Source organism: Carcharhinus amblyrhynchos, chromosome 4 (assembly GCF_965287045.1).
Source record: "Carcharhinus amblyrhynchos chromosome 4, sCarAmb.v2.hapA, whole genome shotgun sequence".
NCBI lineage: Eukaryota > Metazoa > Chordata > Chondrichthyes > Carcharhiniformes > Carcharhinidae > Carcharhinus > Carcharhinus amblyrhynchos.
The window spans coordinates 94,127,301-94,150,587 of record NC_137327.1 but is presented as its reverse complement, the minus strand read 5'-3'; the positions used below and the strand labels follow the sequence as shown (position 1 = coordinate 94,150,587).

General features: G+C 41.8%; 1 protein-coding gene across 4 annotated transcripts in view; it reads right to left on the bottom strand.

The window, feature by feature from the left end:
- LOC145342209 (rho GTPase-activating protein 6-like) overlaps positions 1 to 23,287 on the bottom strand; it is a 214,022-nt gene that overhangs the window by 10,152 nt on the left and 180,583 nt on the right. For all 4 annotated transcript variants that reach the window (XM_080187564.1, XM_080187566.1, XM_080187563.1 and 1 more), the window contains exons 6-11: positions 18,906 to 18,961; positions 16,769 to 16,919; positions 12,815 to 12,963; positions 10,202 to 10,378; positions 1,705 to 1,802; positions 693 to 934 (exon numbers count right to left, since the gene is read on the bottom strand). In XM_080187564.1, the coding sequence (XP_080043690.1) occupies positions 693 to 934; positions 1,705 to 1,802; positions 10,202 to 10,378; positions 12,815 to 12,963; positions 16,769 to 16,919; positions 18,906 to 18,961 (873 nt within the window). The remainder of the gene's footprint in view (positions 1 to 692; positions 935 to 1,704; positions 1,803 to 10,201; positions 10,379 to 12,814; positions 12,964 to 16,768; positions 16,920 to 18,905; positions 18,962 to 23,287) is intronic.

Here is a 23,287-nt window from a genome sequence, read left to right as displayed (position 1 = left end):
AATGGAAGGAGGCTGATGAAATGACCTTTAGGATGTGTGGGGCAGCAATTTCTCCACACACTCACCAAAGTCCTATTTCCGCCTCTTCCTTTTGGCCTTAAGAAAATATTGACAGCCATGGAGTTCCACTGGATTGGCCCCTGAATATGGTTAGCAAAATATTGCTGTGATTTGCATTGCCTCCTGCAGTATGGCTGACCAGAAACTCTCCCAGTTTTATTTCCTACCATCAGACAACAGGAAGGATTCATACGCTGAGAATCAACCTGTTTGGCCATGTTATGAATAAACCTTCCTTAGCCATCAAGTTCTGAAGTGGGACGAGAACCTGCAGCTTCATAAGGCCTCCACAAAGTGTGACCAATCTACCCCTTTATACATTCTGGCCCCCTGAGGAAAGGGGTCTAGTAGTGGCCACCTCTCCGTTTTTGCTGACAATCAGCAGCAAATCCATCCATTACTCAGGCAGGGCCTTTAATAAACATGTCGACAAGTTTGTCTGGGAAGCTTTTACTCCTTGCAGCACCACCAGCTCACAAGCTTTAATGGCAGCTCCTCTTACTTCCTGCAGTGCAGAGGATATTCTGCAGAAATTGAGTGCAGCCCCATGTGACAAAAACAATTCTGCATTATTTTCAATTAATTTATGATTTATTTTCATTACAATTCAAAAGGTGAACCAGATCCCTTACCTTTTAGAGATAGGGTAGAAAAGGCCTTTCGATGATGCCCAAAGAATGCCAGTGCTTCAGATTCTTTAGTCAAATCTGACCCTGGGCTATTGCTTTTATCCCCCACAGACAGACTTTCACAGAAACTGGGTGAAATGTTCATTGGTGAGAGATCACTACTTATGGAGCTGCAGGAGTCAAATACAGATTTTGAGCAATGGTGCTCTGCCGTCACAAATGCTTCATTCTCTTCATCTGAACCCCTGTACAAAAATTAAGCAATGTTGGATTATTTGAGAGAGAGATCATGCTCCCATCTATGACTAAAAGTGAACATTTAGTTTATTTATTAGTGTCACAAGTAGGCTTACATTAACACTGCAATGAAGTTACTGTGAAAAATCCCCTGGTTGCCACATTCCGGTACCTCTTTGGATACACTGACGGAGAATTTAGCATGGCACGTCTTTTGGACTGTGGGAGGAAATGGGAGCATCTGGAGGAAACCCACGCAGACACAGAGAGAACATGCAGATTCAGCATAGACAGTGAACCAAGCTGGGAATTGAACCCAGGTCTCTGGCGGAGTGAGGCAGCAGTGCTAACCACTGTGCCATCCTGATAGCTAAAATATTTAGTTGCTAATCAATTTGTTCCAAAGAATCTCTATTTGAAGACCCCCTTCTCTCATCAGCACAATATCTAGTTTTCTTTATTCAGTAATATGCTGTAATGCCTGTAATATTTCCGATTGCATGTGGGCTTCAACCATTATTTGTGGGTGTATGTATCGAGATAACTGATGGTGACTGAGCATTCAGGAACAGAAAAGAAAAATTACCTATTAGAGTTTGACAATTGGACAACATGGCCATCCTAAGGAGATTGGAAAGCTAATTATAGGTATGAGTGCAACTACTGTCAACCTGCGACACAATACACTAATACTAATGTCCTTGACCAAACAGCTTTCCCTGTCTGCCAGTTATCTAAATGAAACATTGATCTTTTCACTCAGTTCAGCGTTACTTACGATTGGTATTTAAGCTTTCTGCGTAAGAGATAGTGAACAACATCACTGTCCGTCTGCATCAAACTCATTAACACTTCATGTTGAATCTCTGGAGAAACCTAGAAACCATAACCATCCACAACAAGAGTATTAGGAAAACAGAATACTAATGGTTCTATTAGTCAGTATACAGAGAACAATGGATACTCTGGAGCAAATTAAGGCTGCGATATAATTAAGTTCAACAGTGTATGTGTTAAATAATAGATGCTGAAAGTGATTTACAAGCTGCAGTCTAATTGCAGGGCCTGACCGGTTGATATGTAGAACAGTTTATACCTGAATGTGAGTAACAGGCTTGAATGAAATGAAGGGTTAAAGTTAGATTTGTTCAGGACTCCCTGCCCCAAATCACACATTGGCCAATATTTAATGAGGATGGCTGGGGTCTCATCTATTGGTTAGAGAACCAGTAGGAGACCCATGTTGCTTTTCTCCAATGATATTTAGTTTCAATCAGGAATGTATTTGGGCAGTGTCTGGTCTCCCATCCAACTAAATCCCAGTATGGTCATTGTCTCACCTTTGAGAGTTACTGGCCAGTCAGAGATTGGCAACTCTGCAGTGCTGGATAGCACCACCATGAGTAGTGGCCACTGCCAATAGTACAGTGTGGCCTGCATGAGGAATCGGCCATGGATCCCTAGATGGAGGTGATTGTGGGCAGGATGGGAATTGAGGGAGTCGTCAGCAACAGAGGGATTGGGGGTGGGTGGTTGGAAGCAAGGACATGGCGTGGCTTCCTGTGAGGATCACTTTCCCAATGCCTGGTCCAACATCATGCACAAAATTCCCTTGTGCAAGAAACCCCCAATAAGGCTGCTGACAAATCCAACAGTGTTTGTTAGGCATTGTCCTCTCATGGCAAGTCCTCTTCCTGCAGCTGGGTGAATACCAATTGCAATGAGGTGAGGCCTTATGTGGTCCTTAAGCGGCCAAAGAACTGCCTCAATTGACCCCTTCCTTGATATGCATTACAAAAAAAAAATTTAACTTTCTTCAAATATAATCACTTACAAATAATTTGCAAAATTCAAATTGAAAACTGCCCCGATTAGCATACACAGCTCAGCTTCACATCTTTAATTTTTATCTATTTGACCTGCAAAATTGAGATTTAATTTTTATTATGGTTTTGATTTGAAGTAACATTCAATCCCCATACATATAACCTCCAGTGACATATGAGCCATCAAGGATGTTGTTTATAGGCCAAGCACTGCTCAGTAGAATTAGGTGGGAGGTCAGTTATTCAACTGCAGGCCTGATGAGTCAAAGGGCCTCTTCTGCACTGTATGGTTCTATGATTTTATGAGTAAGGCTTCAATGAAAATACCAGATGAAGCAATTGTCAAAGTCCTGCAATGCAAGACTAAATCTATACCTAATAACCTGAGCATGACGTGGCTGTCAGTTTGCTGCCAGCCCAATCCATTGAGGACATGGACTGGGTCAGAAAAGATCAAAAAGGTAAATTTTTATGCTAAAAAAAAATTTATTGTTTACGCCTTAACAGCAGCAACAAATAGTATTTATTTAGTACATCTGTGTCCTAAAATGTCCCAGGGCATGTTATAAAAAAAAAGTGAATAATTGGGAGGATGACCAGAAGAGCAATGGAATAGTCAAGCCTCAGCATAATGAAAACATGGATGAAAATTTCAGCAGCAGATGATTTGCAGTCGGGACAAAATTGTACAATGTTTCTGAGGTGGAAGCAGGTAGTCTTAGTAATGGTGTGGAAATGTGGTTTGAAACTTAACTTAAATATCACACTGATGTTATGAAAAGTTTGGTTCAGCCTCAGACAGGTACCAGGAAAAGATATTGGATAGGTGGCTAGGGGATGGAATTTGTTGTTGGCACTGAAGGCAATGGCTTCAATTTTCCCAATATTTAGTTGGAAGAAAGTTGATAAGAGTTTCAGCAACAGAGTATTTGAGATGAGGCAGAAACGGGTGATGTTACAGAAGTGAAATTAGGTGGTCTTGGTGGAGGAGAGAAACCTCAGTCTGATCTCTGTTGCAATCCTGCTCCTCCCTTCTAATTGCAAGAATTCCCACAGACGGTCCAACAATCAGTCCTAACACCTGGACCCTGCTGACAAAAAGCCTCTAGACCACATAATCATCTGTTGCTTCCTGGCCACAACAGGTGGGAAACCAGTCAGTTGATTTAAATAAGCCTCTGGTGTTAAAGTGTCCAGACTTCATTTCTTGAATGGCACAAGGTTCTATTACATCCAGTGTACAGGTTCTGACCCAATGTACTTATCATCACAAAGACGGACTATTTTCATCTTGACAACATTGTTCACTTTCATTCCTGCCTCAGGCCATGTGCTGTTGAAAACCTCACCCATTGCTTTGCCATCTCCAATTTGACCATCCTGATTATCTCCTGATATTCTCCAATTTTTGTAAATATTGGCTTATCCAAATGTCTGTTGGACAAATTTTATTCCACCAGGTTTTGTTGACAAATCACTCATTTCCTTGATAGGCAACTCAACCTGCAACTCTTCTAGCTTAATTTGTATTCATGTTTAACTTCATTCAGAGCCTGCTTCTCCCTATCTCTAACCTTCTTTAGCTCTGCATTCACTGAATCTCCCCTTTCCTCTGCCTCTTGCTTTTTGTGGATCCCGTACTTCCCTGTGATTCATCATTGATAAGTGTATGTTCAGTGATCGAGACTCTATGCTCTGGATTGTCTTCTAAGTCTCTCTGCCTCTCCAAACCACTTTCCTCTTTTAAAGCCTTTCATAAAATCCCTGGGTAGAATTTGTTCCTCCTGCCTGCCATGGGAATTGAAGAGGGCGGGACATGAACAATGTAAAAGTCTATTGACCTCAGATGGGATTTTCTAGTAATGGGGTGGGGTGAGCACGGCTGGAAATCCCTTGCCTTTAACCAAGCTTTTGGTCACTTCTTTAACATTGACTTATTTGGCTTACCATATGTCTGACTGCCACTGAGAATTGGCATAGGGTGTTTTTCGATGTTAAGGTTACAAAATAAACGTGAGCTATGATAAAATAAAAACAGGATACAGCTGTGATATTGAGATTTTCTAGGGAAATGCGGCTGTGTTGTTGAACTGGTTGAGAATGATATGTAGGACTGATGTTACTGCATGGCAATCAGTAGCAAAAACCCATGGGTCAGAATTTTATTGCCCTGTCCACCATGAGCATCGGAGCAGGTGAGGGGTGGAACATGAAAAGTTCCATTGACCTCGGGCGGGATTTTACGGTTTTGGGACAAGCGAGGCTATAAAATCCTACTTTAGATAAACATTTCCCCTCTCCTAGGGCCACTGAGTTTGAGAATTACAGTCTTTCCATCATAGACCAGGGTTTGATAGAATGGCACACAACAGGCTTGTGAGCAAAGTCATAGCTCATGAATAAACGGGACAGTAGCAACATGTATATGGAATTAGCTGAGTGAAGGGGACAGAGTAATGGTTAATGGACGCTTTTCGAGCTAGTGGAAAGTATGTCGTGGAGTTTGCCAAGGGGTCAGTGTTAAGACCTTTGCTTTTCCTGATATAAATCTATGACCCAGATCTTGGTGTGGGGGACACAACTTCAAAGATTGAGGATGATTCAAAGGTTTGTGAACTGTGAGGAAGATAGTGTCAAACTTGAACAGGACATGGACAAGTTAGTGGAATAGGCAGATGGATGGCAAGCAAGTTCAATGTAGAGAGATGTTTAGTAATTCATTGTGGTAGTAAAAACTTGAAGAGACAATATAAAATAAAGATACAATTCTAAAAGGCAATGCAGGAGTAGAGGGATTTAGTTATATATGTGCAGAAATCACTGAAGATGGTAGGGCAGGTTGGGAGAGCAATTAGTAAAGCATAGAGTATCGTGGATTTTATTAATAGGAGCATAGAGGACAAGAGCAAGGAAGTTATGGTGAACTTGTATAAGATACTAGCTCAAACTCAGTTGGAGTATTGCTTCCAGCTCTCAGCATCAATCTTGGGAAGAATGTGAAAGCACTGGAGGGAGTGAAGAAAAGATTCACGAGAACAGTTGTAGAAATGAAGAACTTCAGGAATGAAGATAAATTGACAAAATTAGAACCTTGGAAAAGAGAAGGCAGATTTGAAAATTATGAGTTATCTGGATAGAGTAAATAGGGAGAAACTGTTTCCACATTGGCAAAAGAAGCACAAGTGACACGAAAGATAACCTTTTTCACGCTTTATGTGATTAATGTCTGGGATGTACTGCTGGAGAGTGTGGTTGAGATAGGTTCAATTGAGACACTCAAGAAGGAATGAGATTGTTAACTGAAAAGGAAGAAAGTGCAGCGATACAGGGAGAAGGTGGGAGAATGGCACGAAGTGAATTGGTCATTTGGAGGGCTAGTATTGATGTAATGGCCGAATCAGTTCCTGTTGCATTATAACAAATCTGTGATACATGACTGAATTTTCCTGGTCTGCATGCTTCAGTGCCATGACAATGCAATGCATTTGTCCATTGAACCAACAGCAAGGTTGAAGATTAATGTTTCGATTTTTTTAAATATTTCAATGTTCTGCAAGGGTTAACAAAAAGTTATCCTGCTCCCTCCAGATGTTGGGAACAATTTTCCATTTTCATCTGAAAGCAGAAGCAACAGATAGAAATAAAACAACTGAGGGAAATGTTTGTGGTGAAGCTGAAATTACAGTGTAAACACAAGAGACAAAGCTTGGCATTCGTGTGTCATACAGGACTGACTGATGCATTGCAACTTTTATATGAATGAAAATGAGAAACCAACTTTGAACTTGGAGCAACTGCTTATTTTTTCTCCGGGGATATTGCAATCTTTCTTTGGACAGAAAAGTCTATTTCCTTCAGTCCATCTATATATAGGCTGGGAAAAAAATATGTTGCTTCTGTCCTATGTTGACTTCAACCAGGATACAACTTCAACCAGGATCTCAGCCAGTTTTTTTTTTGATTCGTTCAGGGGATACAAACTTCACTGACTGGGCCAGCATTTATTGCCCATCCCTAATTGGAAAATTGCCCAGGTATATCCTGTTCACAAAAAGCAGGAGAACTGTAACCCAGCCAATACACCTCACCAATCAACCCTCGATCTTCAGCAAAGTGATGGAAAGGGTCACCAACAGTGCCATCAAGTGGCACTTGCTTAGCAGCAATCTGGTCACTAATGTTCAGTTTGGATTCTGCCAGGGTCACAGCTCCTGACCTCAGTACAGTCTTAGTTCAACCATGGACAAAAAACTGAATTCCAAAAGTAAGGTGAGAGTGACTGCCCTAGATATCGAGGCAGCATTTGTCCAAATGGCATTAAAGAGCCCTAGCAAAACTGGAATCAGTAAGAATAAAGGGGGAAAATCTCCACTGTTTGGAGTCAGACCCATCACAAAGAAAAAAGTCGTTCTAGTTGTTGGAGATCAATGATCTCAGTTCCAGGACACCACTGCAGGGGTTCCTCAGGGTATCCTAGGCTCAATCATCTTCAGTTGCTTCATCAATGACCTACTCTCCCTCATATGGTCAACACTGGGGATGTTTGCTGATGATTACACAATGTTCAGACCTCAGTTTGCATCTCATTGGATACTCACTCAGTTCCTGTCCATTAGGAGCAAGACCTGGACCACATTTACGTTTGGGCTGATAAGTGACAAGTGACATTCACGTCACACAAGTGCCAGGCAATGACAATGCCCAACAAAAGAGAACCTAACCATCTCAAGAATATTTCAGCATGAATTTTAATCTGGGCGTGAACTTTTATAGTGTGTGAACTTTTAGCTTTTTTTTAAGAGGAATCTGATTTTCATTTGAACTTCCAATGTCATGCCATTTTTTTCTGGTCTTTTTGCAGGTTGGGAATGCCTAGCATGCAATATGCACACCCACCCACTACTGAGGTTGGGTTGCCTATTTTAAATGGGGGGCGGGGGGGTGGGTGGTATTTCCTTTGCACACCATTTTCTCCAGGTGGTGCGGAGTTTTGAAAGTCCATCAAAAGCACAACAGGTTTGGCAGTTGGTAAAGAAAATGGAAACCGTGTTGAGGGGTCTGGCATATTCTAAAATGTAAGTTTAAAGTGATGCAATGTCTTCAAGTGTCATTGAAGTTTACTGAAGATCACACTTACCATTTGTGAATGAATAATTATGGAAGTTTGCTGTGGCTAGGAGTTTTCTATCAGAATGTGGAATACTGTTAAAAAGACAAATTTAAAGGCTCTCTATTTGAATGCCCTCAGCATTCACAACAATGTTGTTGACTTGAAAAAGTAAATAGAAGTCAATGGGTACAATTAATTGATGTTGTAGAGAAATAGGGTTGGATTTTACGGCCTCACTCAAGCCAAGACCAGAAAATCCCGCTCGAGATCAACAGACATTTCCATTGTCCGCCCCTTGTCCGCTTCGATTCCGTGGTGAACGAGATAGTAGAAGTCTGGTGATAGTTACAGGGTGACCAGGGAACTGAACATTCAGGGACGTGAGGAAACTAAAGACCAGAAAGGGATTAGTATCAATAAAGAGGTGGTACTCAAAAAGTTAATTGGTTTAAAGGTTGATAGATCCCATGGATCAGATGAGCTGCAACCCAGAATGTTGACGCAGGTGATTATAAAGATGGTGGACGCATTGATTATCAAGATGGCAGTGGGGTGACTAGTGGGGCACTGCAAGGGGAAGTGCTGGAGCCACAATTATTCATAAGGATTTGGATGTGGGGACCAAATATGATATTTCCAAATTTGCTGATGATACAAAACCAGGTTGGAATGTGGGTCGTGAGGAGGGTGCAAAGAGACTACACAGGATTTGGACAGGCTAAGTGAAAGGTCAAGAACATGGCAGATGGAATATAATTTGAATAAAGGTGAAGTTTAGTTTCCTCATATCCCTGATAAGACAAAGTATTTCTTAAATTGTCAGAGGTTGGGAAGTGTTGATGTCCAAAGGGATTGGAATGTCCTTGTCCATGAGTCACTAAAAGCCAGCATACAAGTGCAACTAGCAATTAGGAATGCAAATGGTATATTGGTCTTCTTTCCAAGGGGATTTGAGTACAGGAGTAAAAATGCCTTGCTGAAATTGCATAGAGATTTGGTAAGACCGCATGTGGAGTATTTTGATCTCAGTTTTGGTCTCCTTATCTGAGGAAAGAGATATTTGCCATTGAAGTGTAGTGGATGTTCACTTGACAGTGGATTGCCTTATGAGGAAAGATTGAGGAAACTAGGCCTGTATTCTCTAGACTAGCGAAGAATGAGAGATGATCTCATTGAAACTTAAATTCCTTACATGGTGTGACATGATAGATGAGGATAGGATGTTTCTCCTGGCTGGTGAATCTAGAACCAGGGGACACAGTTTCAGAATAAGGGGCAGACCATTTAAGACTTAGATAAGGAGGAATTCCTTCATTCAGGGAGTGGTGAATCTTTGGAATTCTCTACCTCACAGTACTGTGGAAGCTCAATCATTGAGCATGTTTAAGACAAAAATCAATAGCTGTTTGAATACTAATGACATCATCATGGGGATGATGACCAATCATGAATGGCAGAACAGATTTGATGGACCAAATGGACTACTCCTGCTCCTATTCCCTATGTTGCTATGTTGCTACAATCAATAAATAGGATGCATTAATAATAACAATGCTTATCCTGTGACAGTTTTAAGTACCTCCTTTCAGACTTCATTTTAGAATCCCATGTTGGTGTCATCAGCCAGTTTAAGTTGTACTTTTCAGCACAGAGCAGAGCAGCCAACAGTTCCCAGCACTCCAAACTGAACGGTTAATAATTGGCTCTACAGTGTGTTTACCTAATCACTTCTGAATGATTGGTACCATGTGTCTTATACAACTATAAGGCCAAGGACTTATACCATTAAGAACATAACAGTAGACAATGTGGCTGTTATCCAGATAGTGTGCACATACCAGCTGCTCTTTAAGGGAATCACATCTCTTCCTGTTTATAAAAGCTCCCAGCTGTCCTGAAGGCGTATTAATGCCACATGTGTGCAGTCTATTATGCCCCGCACTTTGGAAAATTAGGAATACTATTGAGGCCTCTGGCTCTTTAAGCCTGTCAGGTTTTGTGTCGGTAATAAGATAAATTCATGAGCACCACCTGAATAGGGCCTATCACTAACTTGATGTGCAGCCGACTGAAATCCCAGATCTCCAGATAATGCCCATGGATCCTATGTTAAAAGAAACTTCTGTGGTGCGGTGGCCTTCAAGGTCACAGGCATCAGCTGACCACCTGCATAATTAGACATGCCAGCAGCAGAATACAAATGGAGATGTAGTTCTTGAGCAAAATACTAGAATATTGACTGGTATCAAGCTGTAATACAGCCAAGTACTTAGTGCTTCCACAAAAGTACGACAGGAGGGAAAATGCACAGAAAAAATGTCAGTTTATGTCGTACTCACTGTAAACAGGGTTGTGTAGTTCTCTATCATTTTTTGAATCACTCCAATGATTGCAGAGCTTTCTTCCACTTGTGCTGCCTGTGCACTGTAGTCTTTGTCGGACATGTTCTCTCTATGAAGCAGGTTTGGACCAAAGATGGTGGCCAGATTGACAGCAGTCATTTTATTTCCAGTCACCTGAAAGAGAAAACAAATGAGGAAACAATCGCCTTCTCTGCGACTTCATGGTTCATTACACAGATGCCAGGCAGAATATTATTTATCGACTGGAACAAACTGTACAGAATATTATGGACAGTGAGTGCACAATTTCCAGTTCTGGTAAGAGAAGCTCCAGTACTGGTAACGACATGTATAAAATTAGATCCATGTTATGCACATACATTTTGTTATACTGTCTTTCCTCATATTTCGCATTATTGAAAGATAAATATTTCACTCATCATCCAGGAAGAAATTGTTGCCCCCTGCTTGCATCCCTATTTTTAAAAATACATCGAGTTTTTCCTTTAACTGCCCTACCTGGAAATTAATTATATCTTTATCTGAAGTGAAACAGCCTGATATTAGTCCCATATTATCGCAATTTACATTGAACTAATGAGAAGACTATCTCAGTTACTGCCCATATCCTTTATCTCTCTTCCACTTGACCACCTTACAGTATAGCAAACCTTTCTTCTGGCTACTTTCACAGGTTCACACTCAGTTCTCTGTCACAGCACTTCTATTGTTGTTTGTTCATCCATCAGCACATCTGCCTTGAGCACTTCATGATCTGTCAGACCAAAGATATCCAGTGCTTCCAGATCACCCAGAGAACAAACATAATCTCAGTTTCTCCTCTCCACCATCTGCTTAAAACTCTTTCCCTAGTTTCATCCATACTAATTTCCAACAAGTGCAAGAACCTCATGGATGTCTTTGTCACCAAGTTCAAAGGCTTTCAATTGAACGGTTCTGTTGTTATGCCACTTCTCCTTAAAATTAAGACAATATATTACTGGGGTTTCCCCCACCCTAACCTTCATCCCATGTTTAGAAACAAAAACTAGAAGCAGGAGTAGGCCATTCAGCCCTTCGAGCCTGCTCTGCCATTCCTTTTAATCATGGCTCATCATCAAATTCAATATCCTGATTCCTCCCTTCCACTCATATCCCTTGATACTTTTAGCCCCTAGAGCTATATCTAATTCTTTCTTGAAATCAGACAACGGTTTGGCCTCAGCTACATTCTGTGGTAGTGAATTCCACACATTCACCACCCTCTGGGGTTCTGCCATGAGGCTTATCTTGTCTAAGAAATAAATTTCCCCAAATGACTGACCAGCCTCCTGTGTTTCTGGTGTGAATGATGTCCTCTTCTCCACTATTGTTTCCATATTAAAAAAAATACCTGCCACTGTATGCAAAGTCTTGCTTCCATCTTCATCCATCCTTTCCTCCCAAGTCCTGTGTTGATACCTCATAAATTTTCCTCATCTATATGCTTCCCCTTGGCAACATTATCTTGTGGTATCAAAGCAGTATGTGCATGTACTCTGGTAACACTGAGTTTAATCTTTACCCACCTCTCTGAACCTCTCCACTGTCTCCTTCTTGTCAGACTGCTTATCAACACAATTCTGCATTTTACTCCAATTGAACAATGCGGAAACTGATATCAGCACCTTTGGCCATTTCTCTCCTTCAGTCTCCAGCACTTCTCTTGATTTTTCAGCTCTCTCTGTGATGTCACACTCCCTTAATAGCATTGGACAATGCGACAAAATTTGCTTCCTACAGCTGGGCACCAGCAAGAGTCAGGGGACGGGATAAACTTGTGGTTTAAATAAAAGATGCAATCATAACAGACAAAAGTTCAGAGAAGATATACCTAAACTGTGTATGTTAACTTTGCTCAATCACACAACCAGATGCAATGATCCCACCAAGCTATCATTTCATCTTCTTCCCATGATGATTCAGCATTCAAATATATTTTACCGCATCTCATCACCTTTCTCCAAATAAATAGCTCGGTCCCTGAAACTCCTTAAGGATTTGACTGCTTTCTGCTTTAATCTCCTGGGAGATGAGTAAACGTCCAGAAAACTGGCACAGATCCACTTGCTGGCCCTTTTTCATTTTCTAGAAATTCTTTGAAGTGACAGGATTCCTCCCACAGGAGCAGAACCATGAAACAGTAGTTTCTGTTTCTCTGACTCCAGTTGGACTCAGGAGTAATAAGGGTGATCAATACAGAGGTACATTGGCTTCCACAAGGGACCCTGCGGCCTGAAAAACTTTAATTAGAATGAACTCTTCTACAAGTCGGTCTGTTTGCTGATGACAGGGCCAAATGCTGCAGACAGGAAATAGGAGGAAGGCAGTGTAGAAAGGCAATGTCACCATTGTGACCCAAGGAATGTACGGTAAATTTCTTTCAACTGATCATCAAATCAGCAAGCATGGCAGCTAATATTGCATGCCATAATAAAGTCCAACAGTCAACAAGCAGATGAACAAGAAATTAATTTGATATTTGTGGTGCTGGGTTAGACACTGAGAAAACTGATGGTTAACTTTTATTCTTCTGAACTGCTGCCAGAATCAAAGTTATGTCATCATTACCTCTTGCCCATCTTTATCAAGTGAGTCATGGGCGTGGCTTGCTACCTTTGACAGCAACTCAAGCAATCGGAGCAGAGTGTCACAGTTACATGGAGGCAACAGATAAATCAGGAGCTGGAGGGTGCAGAGCTGATCCTTGTGATTCATTGCTGCATCAGACAAAACAAGAAGAAATCAGGACCTCATGATATAACAGAACCTTTTGTTGACATCCTATTAATCAAACCATGAGTTACCAATGTGGATATGCTCTCAGCTCTCCAGAAACAAGCCTAATTACCTTGAGTTTATTCTCCAGACAGCTGCTCGATATAATGGCGTTCCAGATTGTGATTTTGGAGTGGAACAGGAGAAGAATATTCATTTAACATTATGAGATGTCAGCAGCATCCCATTCCAGACAACCAGCATAAACTCCCTATCTTAAAAGCAGAGTGAGGTCCTTTTTATACTTACCCATAACAGTTTCCCAGGTTGGGAATAATGCTGATTCGGATTACCAGAAGAGGTGATTGGGAAACGACTCTTACAATTAGATTCCCTTGTAAAAGACCTTAATTGAGTTAAGGTCTGCTGATAAGATATTCAATTAATGAAGAAGAAGCATTGCCTGCTCTCAGTCGTTTCCAATGAGCTGGCAATCCGAGTAGATTTAAGTTTAACTTTTAAACATTCTTCTCATTCACAACAGATTCTACTTCTTCTCTGTGCAAACCAGCCCAAATACTTTGACAAAACTGAATTCTGCAATTTCAAGCTTGAGGGGAGGCTTCATGAACTAAAAAACATATCAGGTTGTAGCCTTGTCAAAGCCTCTGACATTTTTTTGTATTCATTCATGGGATATAAGCATCGCTGGCTAGCCAGCATTTATTACCCATCCTTAGTTGCCTGAAGGCAATTGAGAGTCAACCACATTGCTGTGGCTCTGGAGTCACATGTAGGCCAGACCAGGTAAGAACAGCAGATTTCCTTCCCTAAAGGACATTAGTGAACCAGATGGGTTTTTCCAACAATTGACAAAGGTTTGATGGTCATCAGTAGATTCTTAATTCCAGATATTTTTTGTATTGAATTCAAATTCCACCATCTGCCATGGCAGGATTTGAATCTGGGTCCCCAGAACATTAGCTAAATTTCTGGATTAATAGTCTCGCGATAATACCACTATGCCATCGCCTTCCCATAGACTTTGTAGGAGAGCAGATAACTGAGGAAAGAAAGATCTAAGAGACATTTTAAGCAATTAAAAGTTGGGGTGGCATGGTGGCACAGTGGTTAGCACTGCTGTCTCACAGTGCCAGGGACCTTGGTTTGATTCCCAGCTTGGTCACTGCCTGTGTGGAGTTTGCACGTTTTCCCTGTGTCTGCATAGGTTTCCTCCAGATGGTCCGGTTTCCTCCCACACTCCAAAGATGTGCAGTTAGGTGGATTGGCCGCGCTAAATTACTGCTTAGCGTCAGGAGGACTATCTGGGGTAAATGCATGGGTCTATGGGGATAGGGCCTGGGTGGGATTGTGGTCAGTGCAGACTTGATGGACTGAATGGCCTCTTTCTGCCCTGTAGGGATTCTATGATTCAATTTTTTAAACATCTCAGATAATGATGGACAGGCACCCATAGGAAAAGGTTTGAAAGAGATAAAGGCCCTCATTTTTGTGAAGCTGGTCTGAGTCATAAGTCCTTTAAAATGTAGGGCATGACTGGTTTCTGGGATTCCCATTTCTGCCATTCGTTGCCAGCGTGAGATAAATGTGTCGATAAACAATCCACATGCAATACGATTGTCCTTGCTGGCTCCATTGCAGGGGTGGCCACTTCAAATCTCCCTGCAATTTTGATTGAATTGGATCTGTTTGGTTAATAGGCATGGTCCTCAAAAGGTGTCATGACCCATCGGGGAAGTCTAATTTTGAGTCACAACCCAAAAATAAACAGCCATTTGAAATATATTGTGCAATTTATCTTCTCATGAAGCTACCAAATAATCACAACCAGTTATAGTATCAATTAAAAAAACTGTCCATTTATTATCCTCTTAACCTTGTGCAAATAAACACGCATAAAAAACTCTTCAAAGAAAAATCACTTTTTCACAAGCAATCAATAAAACAAAGCTTTTGCTTCTCTGCTGGCTGTGTCAAAATTGCCTGCTGAGTTAAGTGCAAGTGCTTTATCTATTCTTGGAGCTCAGCCAAGCATTCAAAGGAGGCCATCTGTAAAGACAAATGTCTGGCCACCTGTTCTGCTTTCTTCTCCAGTTACAGCAGGTACTGTTTATATAATAGAGGTATAAAGTGCAGCTTAGTTTTATCAACAACTTTATTATCTTGCAATAAGTTACTTCTTTGATGAGGTATGTCAATGCTGATATGTTTATTTACGCAAGATTGAGGTGTGAAGTGAAGAAAAGCTTTTGGCATTGATACAGTAAATGACTGTGGTTGACTGACATGTTCAAGAGATTGCAAGCCTAACATTTTTTTCGAAAAGAGATTTGGAAAGCCATTATTTATGATGTCAGTCTCAATAGTATTTTGAAGACTTGTCAGACTTGCCAATGGTTTGTTGGATCTGTACATAATCACAGAATCATAAAATCCCTACAGTGCAGAAGGAGGCCGATTGGCCCATCGAGCCTGCACTGACAATAATCCTACCCAGGCCCTATCCTCTAACCCAATGTATTTACCTTGCTAGTCCCCCTGACACTAAGGAGCAATTTAGCATGGATTTAATGGATTCTGGAAGAGCAAGTTAGGAGGATACATGGGCAATGTGGAAGGGACATAGGACATATGGAGGGCAAGAAGGGAATGGGAGATATAAAGGAAGGGGTATGGAAGCTGAGGGAGGGGGAGAATGAAGGCTTGAGGGCCTCTCAGTCAAGATTAAAACTAGGCCAACGTCCCAATAAACTGAGATGGGTTTTCTAGCTCACTGGCTGTGCCATTTGCCTATCTCCATTGCAGCCATGGGCCTATCTTGGGAGACAGTGGATCTGACTCCATCCCACTCTCATTTCTCAGGAACAAAATTATGGTGGGCAGGTTTGTACAGTCTTTCCCAACTTATACTTCTGTCTCCTTCATGAAACTTAGGCTTACAATGCCATTCCCCAACCAACCTTCTCACAGCTTCAAAGTTGAGAGCAACAATGTAGCAAGTAGTGATACAGGAGGAATGAATGTACAATCTTTCTCAAATGCAGGTTAAAAATGTCTTTTTTTTGTCCAGGGCAGCATGGTGGCACAGTGGTTAGCTGCTTCCTTACAGTGCCAGGGGCTCAGGTTCGATTCCCGGCTTGGGTCACTGCCTGTGCTGAGTCTGCATGTTCTCCCCCTTTGGCTTCACGGGTTTTCTCCCACAGTCTGAATGGCGTGCTGGTTAGATGCATTGGCCATGTTAAATTCTACCTCAGTGCATCCGAACAGTCGCCGGAATGAGGCAACCAGGGGATTTTCACTGCAACTTCATTGCACAGTTAACGTAAGCCTACTTGTGACACTAATAAATAAACTTAAAACACCTCCCATTTTCTAACAAAGTCACTATTGCATGCTGCAGGATATTTATGGTATCAGTCTTCTGGCACAAGAGCCAAGTGACCATTCTTTATGCGTGAACTTTGAAAATTATTGTCTGTAGGCCATTCAACTATGGAGGGCATCCTGGTCAATCCTGGTCTGTTCTTTTTCTGACATTGGCACACAAGTATATTTCAGAAGTAAGAATTTTTCACTTCTTAGCCCAGACTTTTAATACCAATTAGAAAACTCCATATGCAAATCCAGCCTAGGTTAATTCAGCACTGCTCAGTATTCAGATTTGGGAACCCATGCCCACTCACTATTTTAAATCTCCATTTGAAGGAAGTGGAATGTTTTAAAATGAAATATCATACTGTTTTGCTGTCAGCACTGCTGTGAACTGAGTGTTTTCTTCTCACTTACACATGGTATTAATGAAGGCTGAGTAGAGTTCCTTGGGGAGAAGTGGGTCTGGCATGTCCCGCAGGAATTCTTTCAGTAAAGCTGCCACATCATGGACACTGTGCTCCTCATCCAAAACTACTTGCTGACCTTGATCAAACTCATCTCGTAGCTAAAAGGCATAAGCAAGTAATTTGTTCATGTGATTAAATCTTCAATTTTCCCCAAAATATCACAGCATCAATTCGTCAAAAAGCACTCATTTGAAACAGGAGTTCTTAGTGTGCAAGAGGAAGGTGACAGGGTGAAAAATGTGGGTGTGTTACGAGGGAGAGTGAGGGGAGGAGTGGGAGTGAGGGGCAGTGGGAGTGGGTGCGAGAGTGGGTGCACTTTTCTCCTTTAACATGCTCCTTAAAATTTACCTCCTTCATCTATCTTTTTGCCAATTGTTGTAATAATCTCTTTGTGTGACTCAGACCTCGAGTTTCAGTCTCAAAGCAAGTGCACAGTGTTTCCTGGATTGCCACACCCATCTTGGTGGAAACAGTGCTCCGGTTTATGGGAACTTTGTTTCAGGGAGGAGAAGGCAGCTGCTGGAGGCAGGCATGCCATCCTCAAAGGCAAACACAGACGCTACCAAGTGTCTAGGTTGGCTGTTTAGAAGGCTTACCTCTGCCCTGGGATTTCACCCTTGTGCTTTTGAATATATATCCGTCACATCCATTTACCTTCCCTACTCACTCCCCGTGCCACATATTTATCAACTCATGCCAGCTTATGCCCTCACCCATCCCCAATAGCCCCTCAAACCTTTCATGCCAACCCATGCCTCTTCACCCAAATGGCTCTTCATACTTTGTGCCAAATTGTGCCCTATCCTCACCTACTCCTTTATAGTTCTTATACCAACATAGTACCAATACATTCTAAGACATTACACCCCACTCACCCCATGGCACCTTTCTGCCTCCATGCCAACTTAAAGCCAACTGATTTCAACGTATGACCCCCTCACACCACACTTTGCCCTTAAACTCTCCTTGCCACCTCACCCAGTTTCTCCCTTACCATAATGAATAAATAACATCTGAAGTAACTGTTATGTACTTCATTGTATAAAAAATTCCCATTCATAAAAGCCCATTAAATGCATTCAAATGCACTCAAGTACGTATCCTATTGTAAAAACAAATATTATAAAAACAAATACCTTAATAATCTCATGGAGCTGCCAATCAAACTGCAAACTCAAAGTCCCCCATTGTGATAATGACAGATAGTTGAAGCAGTCAATCAGTAATAATACAATAATAAATGATAACCCTTAGGCTATGTCAATAAAAAACTACTACTCAAATTGTAAGCATTGATCTTTTTCAATTAAGAGAGGCAGGCTAGTTTTTTTTTGCAAAATTTAAGGGGCAATGGATTTAAATAACTTCACAGTTTGACAGCTCCGCACACCGTATCCACTTTTTATAAGTACTCGTGTCTACTCTTAAATAATTACACACTGCAGGAAGCAAATCCAGCTCAAACAAAAATGGGGTTTGTTTAAACTCAGCAATCTCCAGCTCCTGGGGAGTGATAATATTCGGACCAAAGTTTCCCTGCACACAGATATTGATCCATACCTGGAGTGTGTTTCTGGAAAGGAATTCTACTTCTGGAATAATTTAACATTTAATTTAGTGTTGCAATGTTGGGACTTTTCAGTCATTCTGAATAGATGAGTTAAGATGGACCAAATTGATTGCTTCATTCACATTATCTGCTTTTTTTAACTGAAGGCCTTCATTTTTTGTAAAAGTAATTAGGTTGTCTTGATCAAGCCTGGTATCAATTACCATGCTGTAAACTCTTAATAACCCTACCACTTAGTGGAATTTCTATTGTTGATCCAAGTGAATCCTTCATTCAACAGAGAATATAAGAAAATATTGCATTCGTTTTTTAATTGATGATAAAACTCCATTGATGTCACTTTAGGCTTTGTCCTGTTATTTGCTCTATTAGCTCTTGCATTTTAAGCTCTAACACTGTGGTGCAGACAACCTGGTTGTGTAAAATAAATGAATTTGTTTTAGACAGAGGACCAGGTCACATTATTTAGAATCTATCTCATTTGAAATACACTTCTTAGATGTGAATTGTTTACCTGTCGAACTCTTTTCTTGGAACTTCCAACTCGGAAAATGCCAACAGTTTGAAGACCTGACATGAAATAAATAAAAAAATTTAATATAATAAAATATATAACCTTTGACAGAATGCTGTCAAAACTTAATATCCCTTTAGGACTTGCAAAGATATTACCAGGTATCCTTCCTCCACCTTCCTGTAATATACAACACTCACTTTTGCATTTAAAAGCAATAAACAGAACTGGCCTTAATGTTTTTAAAATACAATTTCTGTTTCAGGGCAAAGCAGAATAGTAAGGAGCTTGGAGAGGAAACTAAGCTTTAGATGTTCTGAAACTAATAAAATAGAAAGCTTGAAAGAGGTTAATAAGGAGGAGAAGCTGGTATTAAAGGAGAAGTCATGATAAAGAAAACAAACAAAATCATACCAATGGCATTCAGACGAAATCATATACATAACAACCCTGAATACAAGGCACAAAATTAGAAAATCAGAATTACTGATTACATAGGAACATAGAAACTAGAAGCAGGAGTAAACCATTCGGCCCTTCATGCTTGCTCCACCATTCATCTTGATCATGGCTGATCAATGAATTCAGTATTCTGATCCCCCTTCCTCCCATATGCCTTGATCCCTTTAGCCCCAAGAGCTATATCTAATTTCTTCTTGAAATCAGATAACGTTTTGGCCTCAACTACATTCAATGGTAGTGAATTCCATACATTCACTATCCTCTGGGTGAAGAAATTTCTCCTCACCTCAGTCCTACAAGGTTTACCCTTTATCCTCAAATTGTGACACTCAGTTCTGGACTCCCCCACCAGTGGGAACATTTTTTCTGAATCTACAATGTCTAAACCTGTTGGAATTTTATAAGTTTCTATGAGATCACCTCTCACTCTTTTAAACTCCAGCGAATATAATTCTGTGTCTTACTCTCTTCTCATATGACATACCCGCCATCCCAGGAATCAGCCTGATGAGAAAAGAAAACAATGACCATGATTCTCCCAAATTGGGATTAAGTGTCTACATTTTCAAGTGGATTCTCTGACCTGCTGCTAATTTAATCATAATGGACAACATACAGCTCTCCCCCACTGTTCAAAGACCAGGCCACCATCTTTAAATGGTGACTCAATCGAAGACAGGCTTTTCTCTTTCGGAGAAACATAAATGGTGGCTTCCACAATGACCAGGGGAGTACCAAACACCTCACCAAAGATGGGCATCTGCAAATAATAGGTAATCACCTTCCAGACTACACAGGCATGAGGATATTTTGGCCCTGGAGGGAGTGCAGAGGAGGTTTACTAGGCTGATACCGGAGTTGAGGGGATTGAGCTATGAGGAGAGGCTGAATAAACTAGGCTTGTACTCGTTAGAGTTTAGAAGAATGAGGGGAGATCTCATTGAGACGTATAAGATGATGAATGGGATGGATAGGATAGAGGTGGAGAGACTCTTCCCGCTCAAAAAAGACAGTAGGACTAGGGGTCACAGCCTCAAGATAAAGGGGAGGCGGTTTAGAACGGAGTTGAGGAGGAACTTCTTCACTCAAAGGGTGGTGAATCTCTGGAATTCTCTGCCCGTTGAAGTGGTGGAGGCTGCCTCGCTAAATATTTTTAAGAAGCGGGTTGATGGGTTCTTGATAAGAGAGGGGATTAAGGGTTATGGGGAGAGGGCGGGAAAGTGGAACTGAGCCACGACAGATCAGCCATGATCTTATTGAATGGCGGGGCAGGCTCGAAGGGCTAGATGGCCTACTCCTGCTCCTATTTCTTATGTTCTTATGTTCTATTTCTTATGTGACCAAAGCTGTTGCTCTCCCCTCACTCAGCTCCCCCTCAGACCCTCCACTATTCCCCCCAGATTCCCAGTCAGTCCCCCCTCTTCTCCAGAGGATCATAGGCTCCTCTCCCATTTGAGTGGGAGAGCTGAATGGTGGTGATTTAACTTGGGGATCACCACACCTCAGGCAAAGTGCAAAGTTAAGAAGGTAGGTACAGGAATTAAACCCACACTGTTGGCATCACTTACCAGACATCCAGCCAACTAAACTAAACCAACATACACTGTAAGGAATTAACTAGAGAAGTGATCCAAACAGAACATATTTTGAATGAAGTTGCAGAGTAACAATGGATCAGTTGTATTTATGAGAGACCACTGACAGAAGAAAGAAAATTTCTAAACTAATCAAAGAGGCAAGTAATAATAATTAAGTCATAAATGTTGGACAATTTAATGATGCAAAGACATAGCTATTATAGGGAACATATTTATGGGAAAATGAAAGGTTGTTTTGTTGCATGTTCAAAACTGTTTTTCTCAATCAGTCTCAAACAACAAAGGACGCAGTACTTAGAACATAGAACATAGAACATAGAACACTACAGCACAAACAGGCCCTTCGGCCCACAAGTTGCGCCGACCACATCACCTACCAACCTACAGACCTATCTATAACCCTCAATCTCATTAAACCCCATATACTCATCCAGAAGTCTTTTAAAAGACCCCAGCGAGTTCGCCTCCACCACCACTGACGGCAGCCGATTCCATTCACTCACCACCCTCTGAGTGAAAAACTTACCCCTAACATCACTTCTGAACCTCCCTCCCCACACCTTAAATCTGTGTCCTCTCGTAGCGACCATTTCAAACCGGGGAAATAGCCTCTGAGAGTCCACCCTATCTATTCCTCTCAACATTTTGTAAACTTCTATCAGGTCGCCTCTCAACCTTCGTCTCTCCAGGGAAAAGAGTCCCAGCTCCCTCAACCTAACTTCATAAGGCATGCCTCCCAGTCCAGGCAACATCCTTGTAAATCTCCTCTGCACCCTTTCAATAGCTTCTACATCTTTCCTATAGTGAGGCGACCAGAACTGCGCACAATACTCCAAATGAGGCCTGACAAGGGTCTTATAAAGTTCCAGCATTACCTCCCGACTCCTAAACTCAATCCCTCGATTAATGAAGGCCAGTACACCATACGCCTTCTTGACCACCTCCTCCACCTGCGAGGCCGATTTAAGAGTCCTGTGGACCCGGACCCCAAGATCCTTCTGCTCCTCAACACTACTCAGACTTCTGCCCTTAATAGTGTACTCGTTCATCCCGTTGGTTCTGCCAAAATGGACGACAACACATTTATCCGCGTTGAAGTCCATCTGCCACTTCTCCGCCCAGTCCTGCATCCTATCTATGTCCTGCTGCAACTTTTGCCATCCTTCCAGATCATCCACAACACCACCGACCTTCGTGTCATCAGCGAACTTACTTACCCATCCCTCCACTTCCTCATCCAGGTCATTTATGAAAATGACAAACAACAAGGGTCCCAGAACAGATCCTTGAGGCACTCCGCTGGTGACTGACCTCCATTCAGAAAAAGCCCCATCCACAACCACTCTCTGCCTTCTGCAGGCAAGCCAGTTCTGGATCCACAAGGCCAAAGGCCCTTGGATCCCATGCCCTCTCACCTTCTCAAGAAGTCTTGCATGGGGGACCTTATCAAACGCCTTGCTGAAGTCCATGTACACTACGTCCACGGCACTTCCTTCGTCAATGTGTTCAGTCACATTATCGAAGAACTCAACTAGGCTTGTAAGGCACGACCTGCCCTTGACAAATCCATGCTGACTATTCCTGATCATGTCAAACCTCTCCAAATGTTCGTAAATCTTGTCCCTCAGAAGCCTCTCCATCAGCTTACCAACCACTGAGGTCAGACTCACCGGTCGGTAATTTCCCGGGCTATCTCTGTTCCCTTTCTTAAAAATAGGAACTACATCCGCAATCCTCCAATCCTCTGGAACCTCTCCCGTCTCCATTGACGACGCAAAGATCATCGCCAGGGGTTCTGCAATCTCTTCCCTCGCCTCCCACAGTATCCTGGGGTACATCCCATCTGGTCCCGGCGACTTATCTACCTTGATAGAATTCAAAAGTTCCAACACATCCTCCTCCTTAATATTCACGTACTCAATCCTTTCCATCTGCTGCAAATCCATAACAAAATCTCCCAGATCGGCTTCCACCGTGAATACTGAGGCGAAGTACTCGTTAAGCACCTCCGCCATTTCTTCTGGTTCCACACAAACCTTTCCCCCCTCACCTTTTATCGGTCCTATCCCTTCTCTTCTTATCCTTTTACCTTTCACATATTTATAGAAGGCCTTGGGATTCTCCTTAATCTTACTCGCCAAGGTCTTCTCATGACCCCTTCTGGCTCTCCTAATTTCCCTTTTAAGTTCCCTCCTACAGTCCTTATACTCCTCAAGATCTTTAACATCTCCTAATTCCCTGAACCTCTTGTACACCTTCCTTTTCTTCCTGACTAGGTTCAACACATCCTTTGTGCACCACGGTTCCCTCGACCCACCAAAA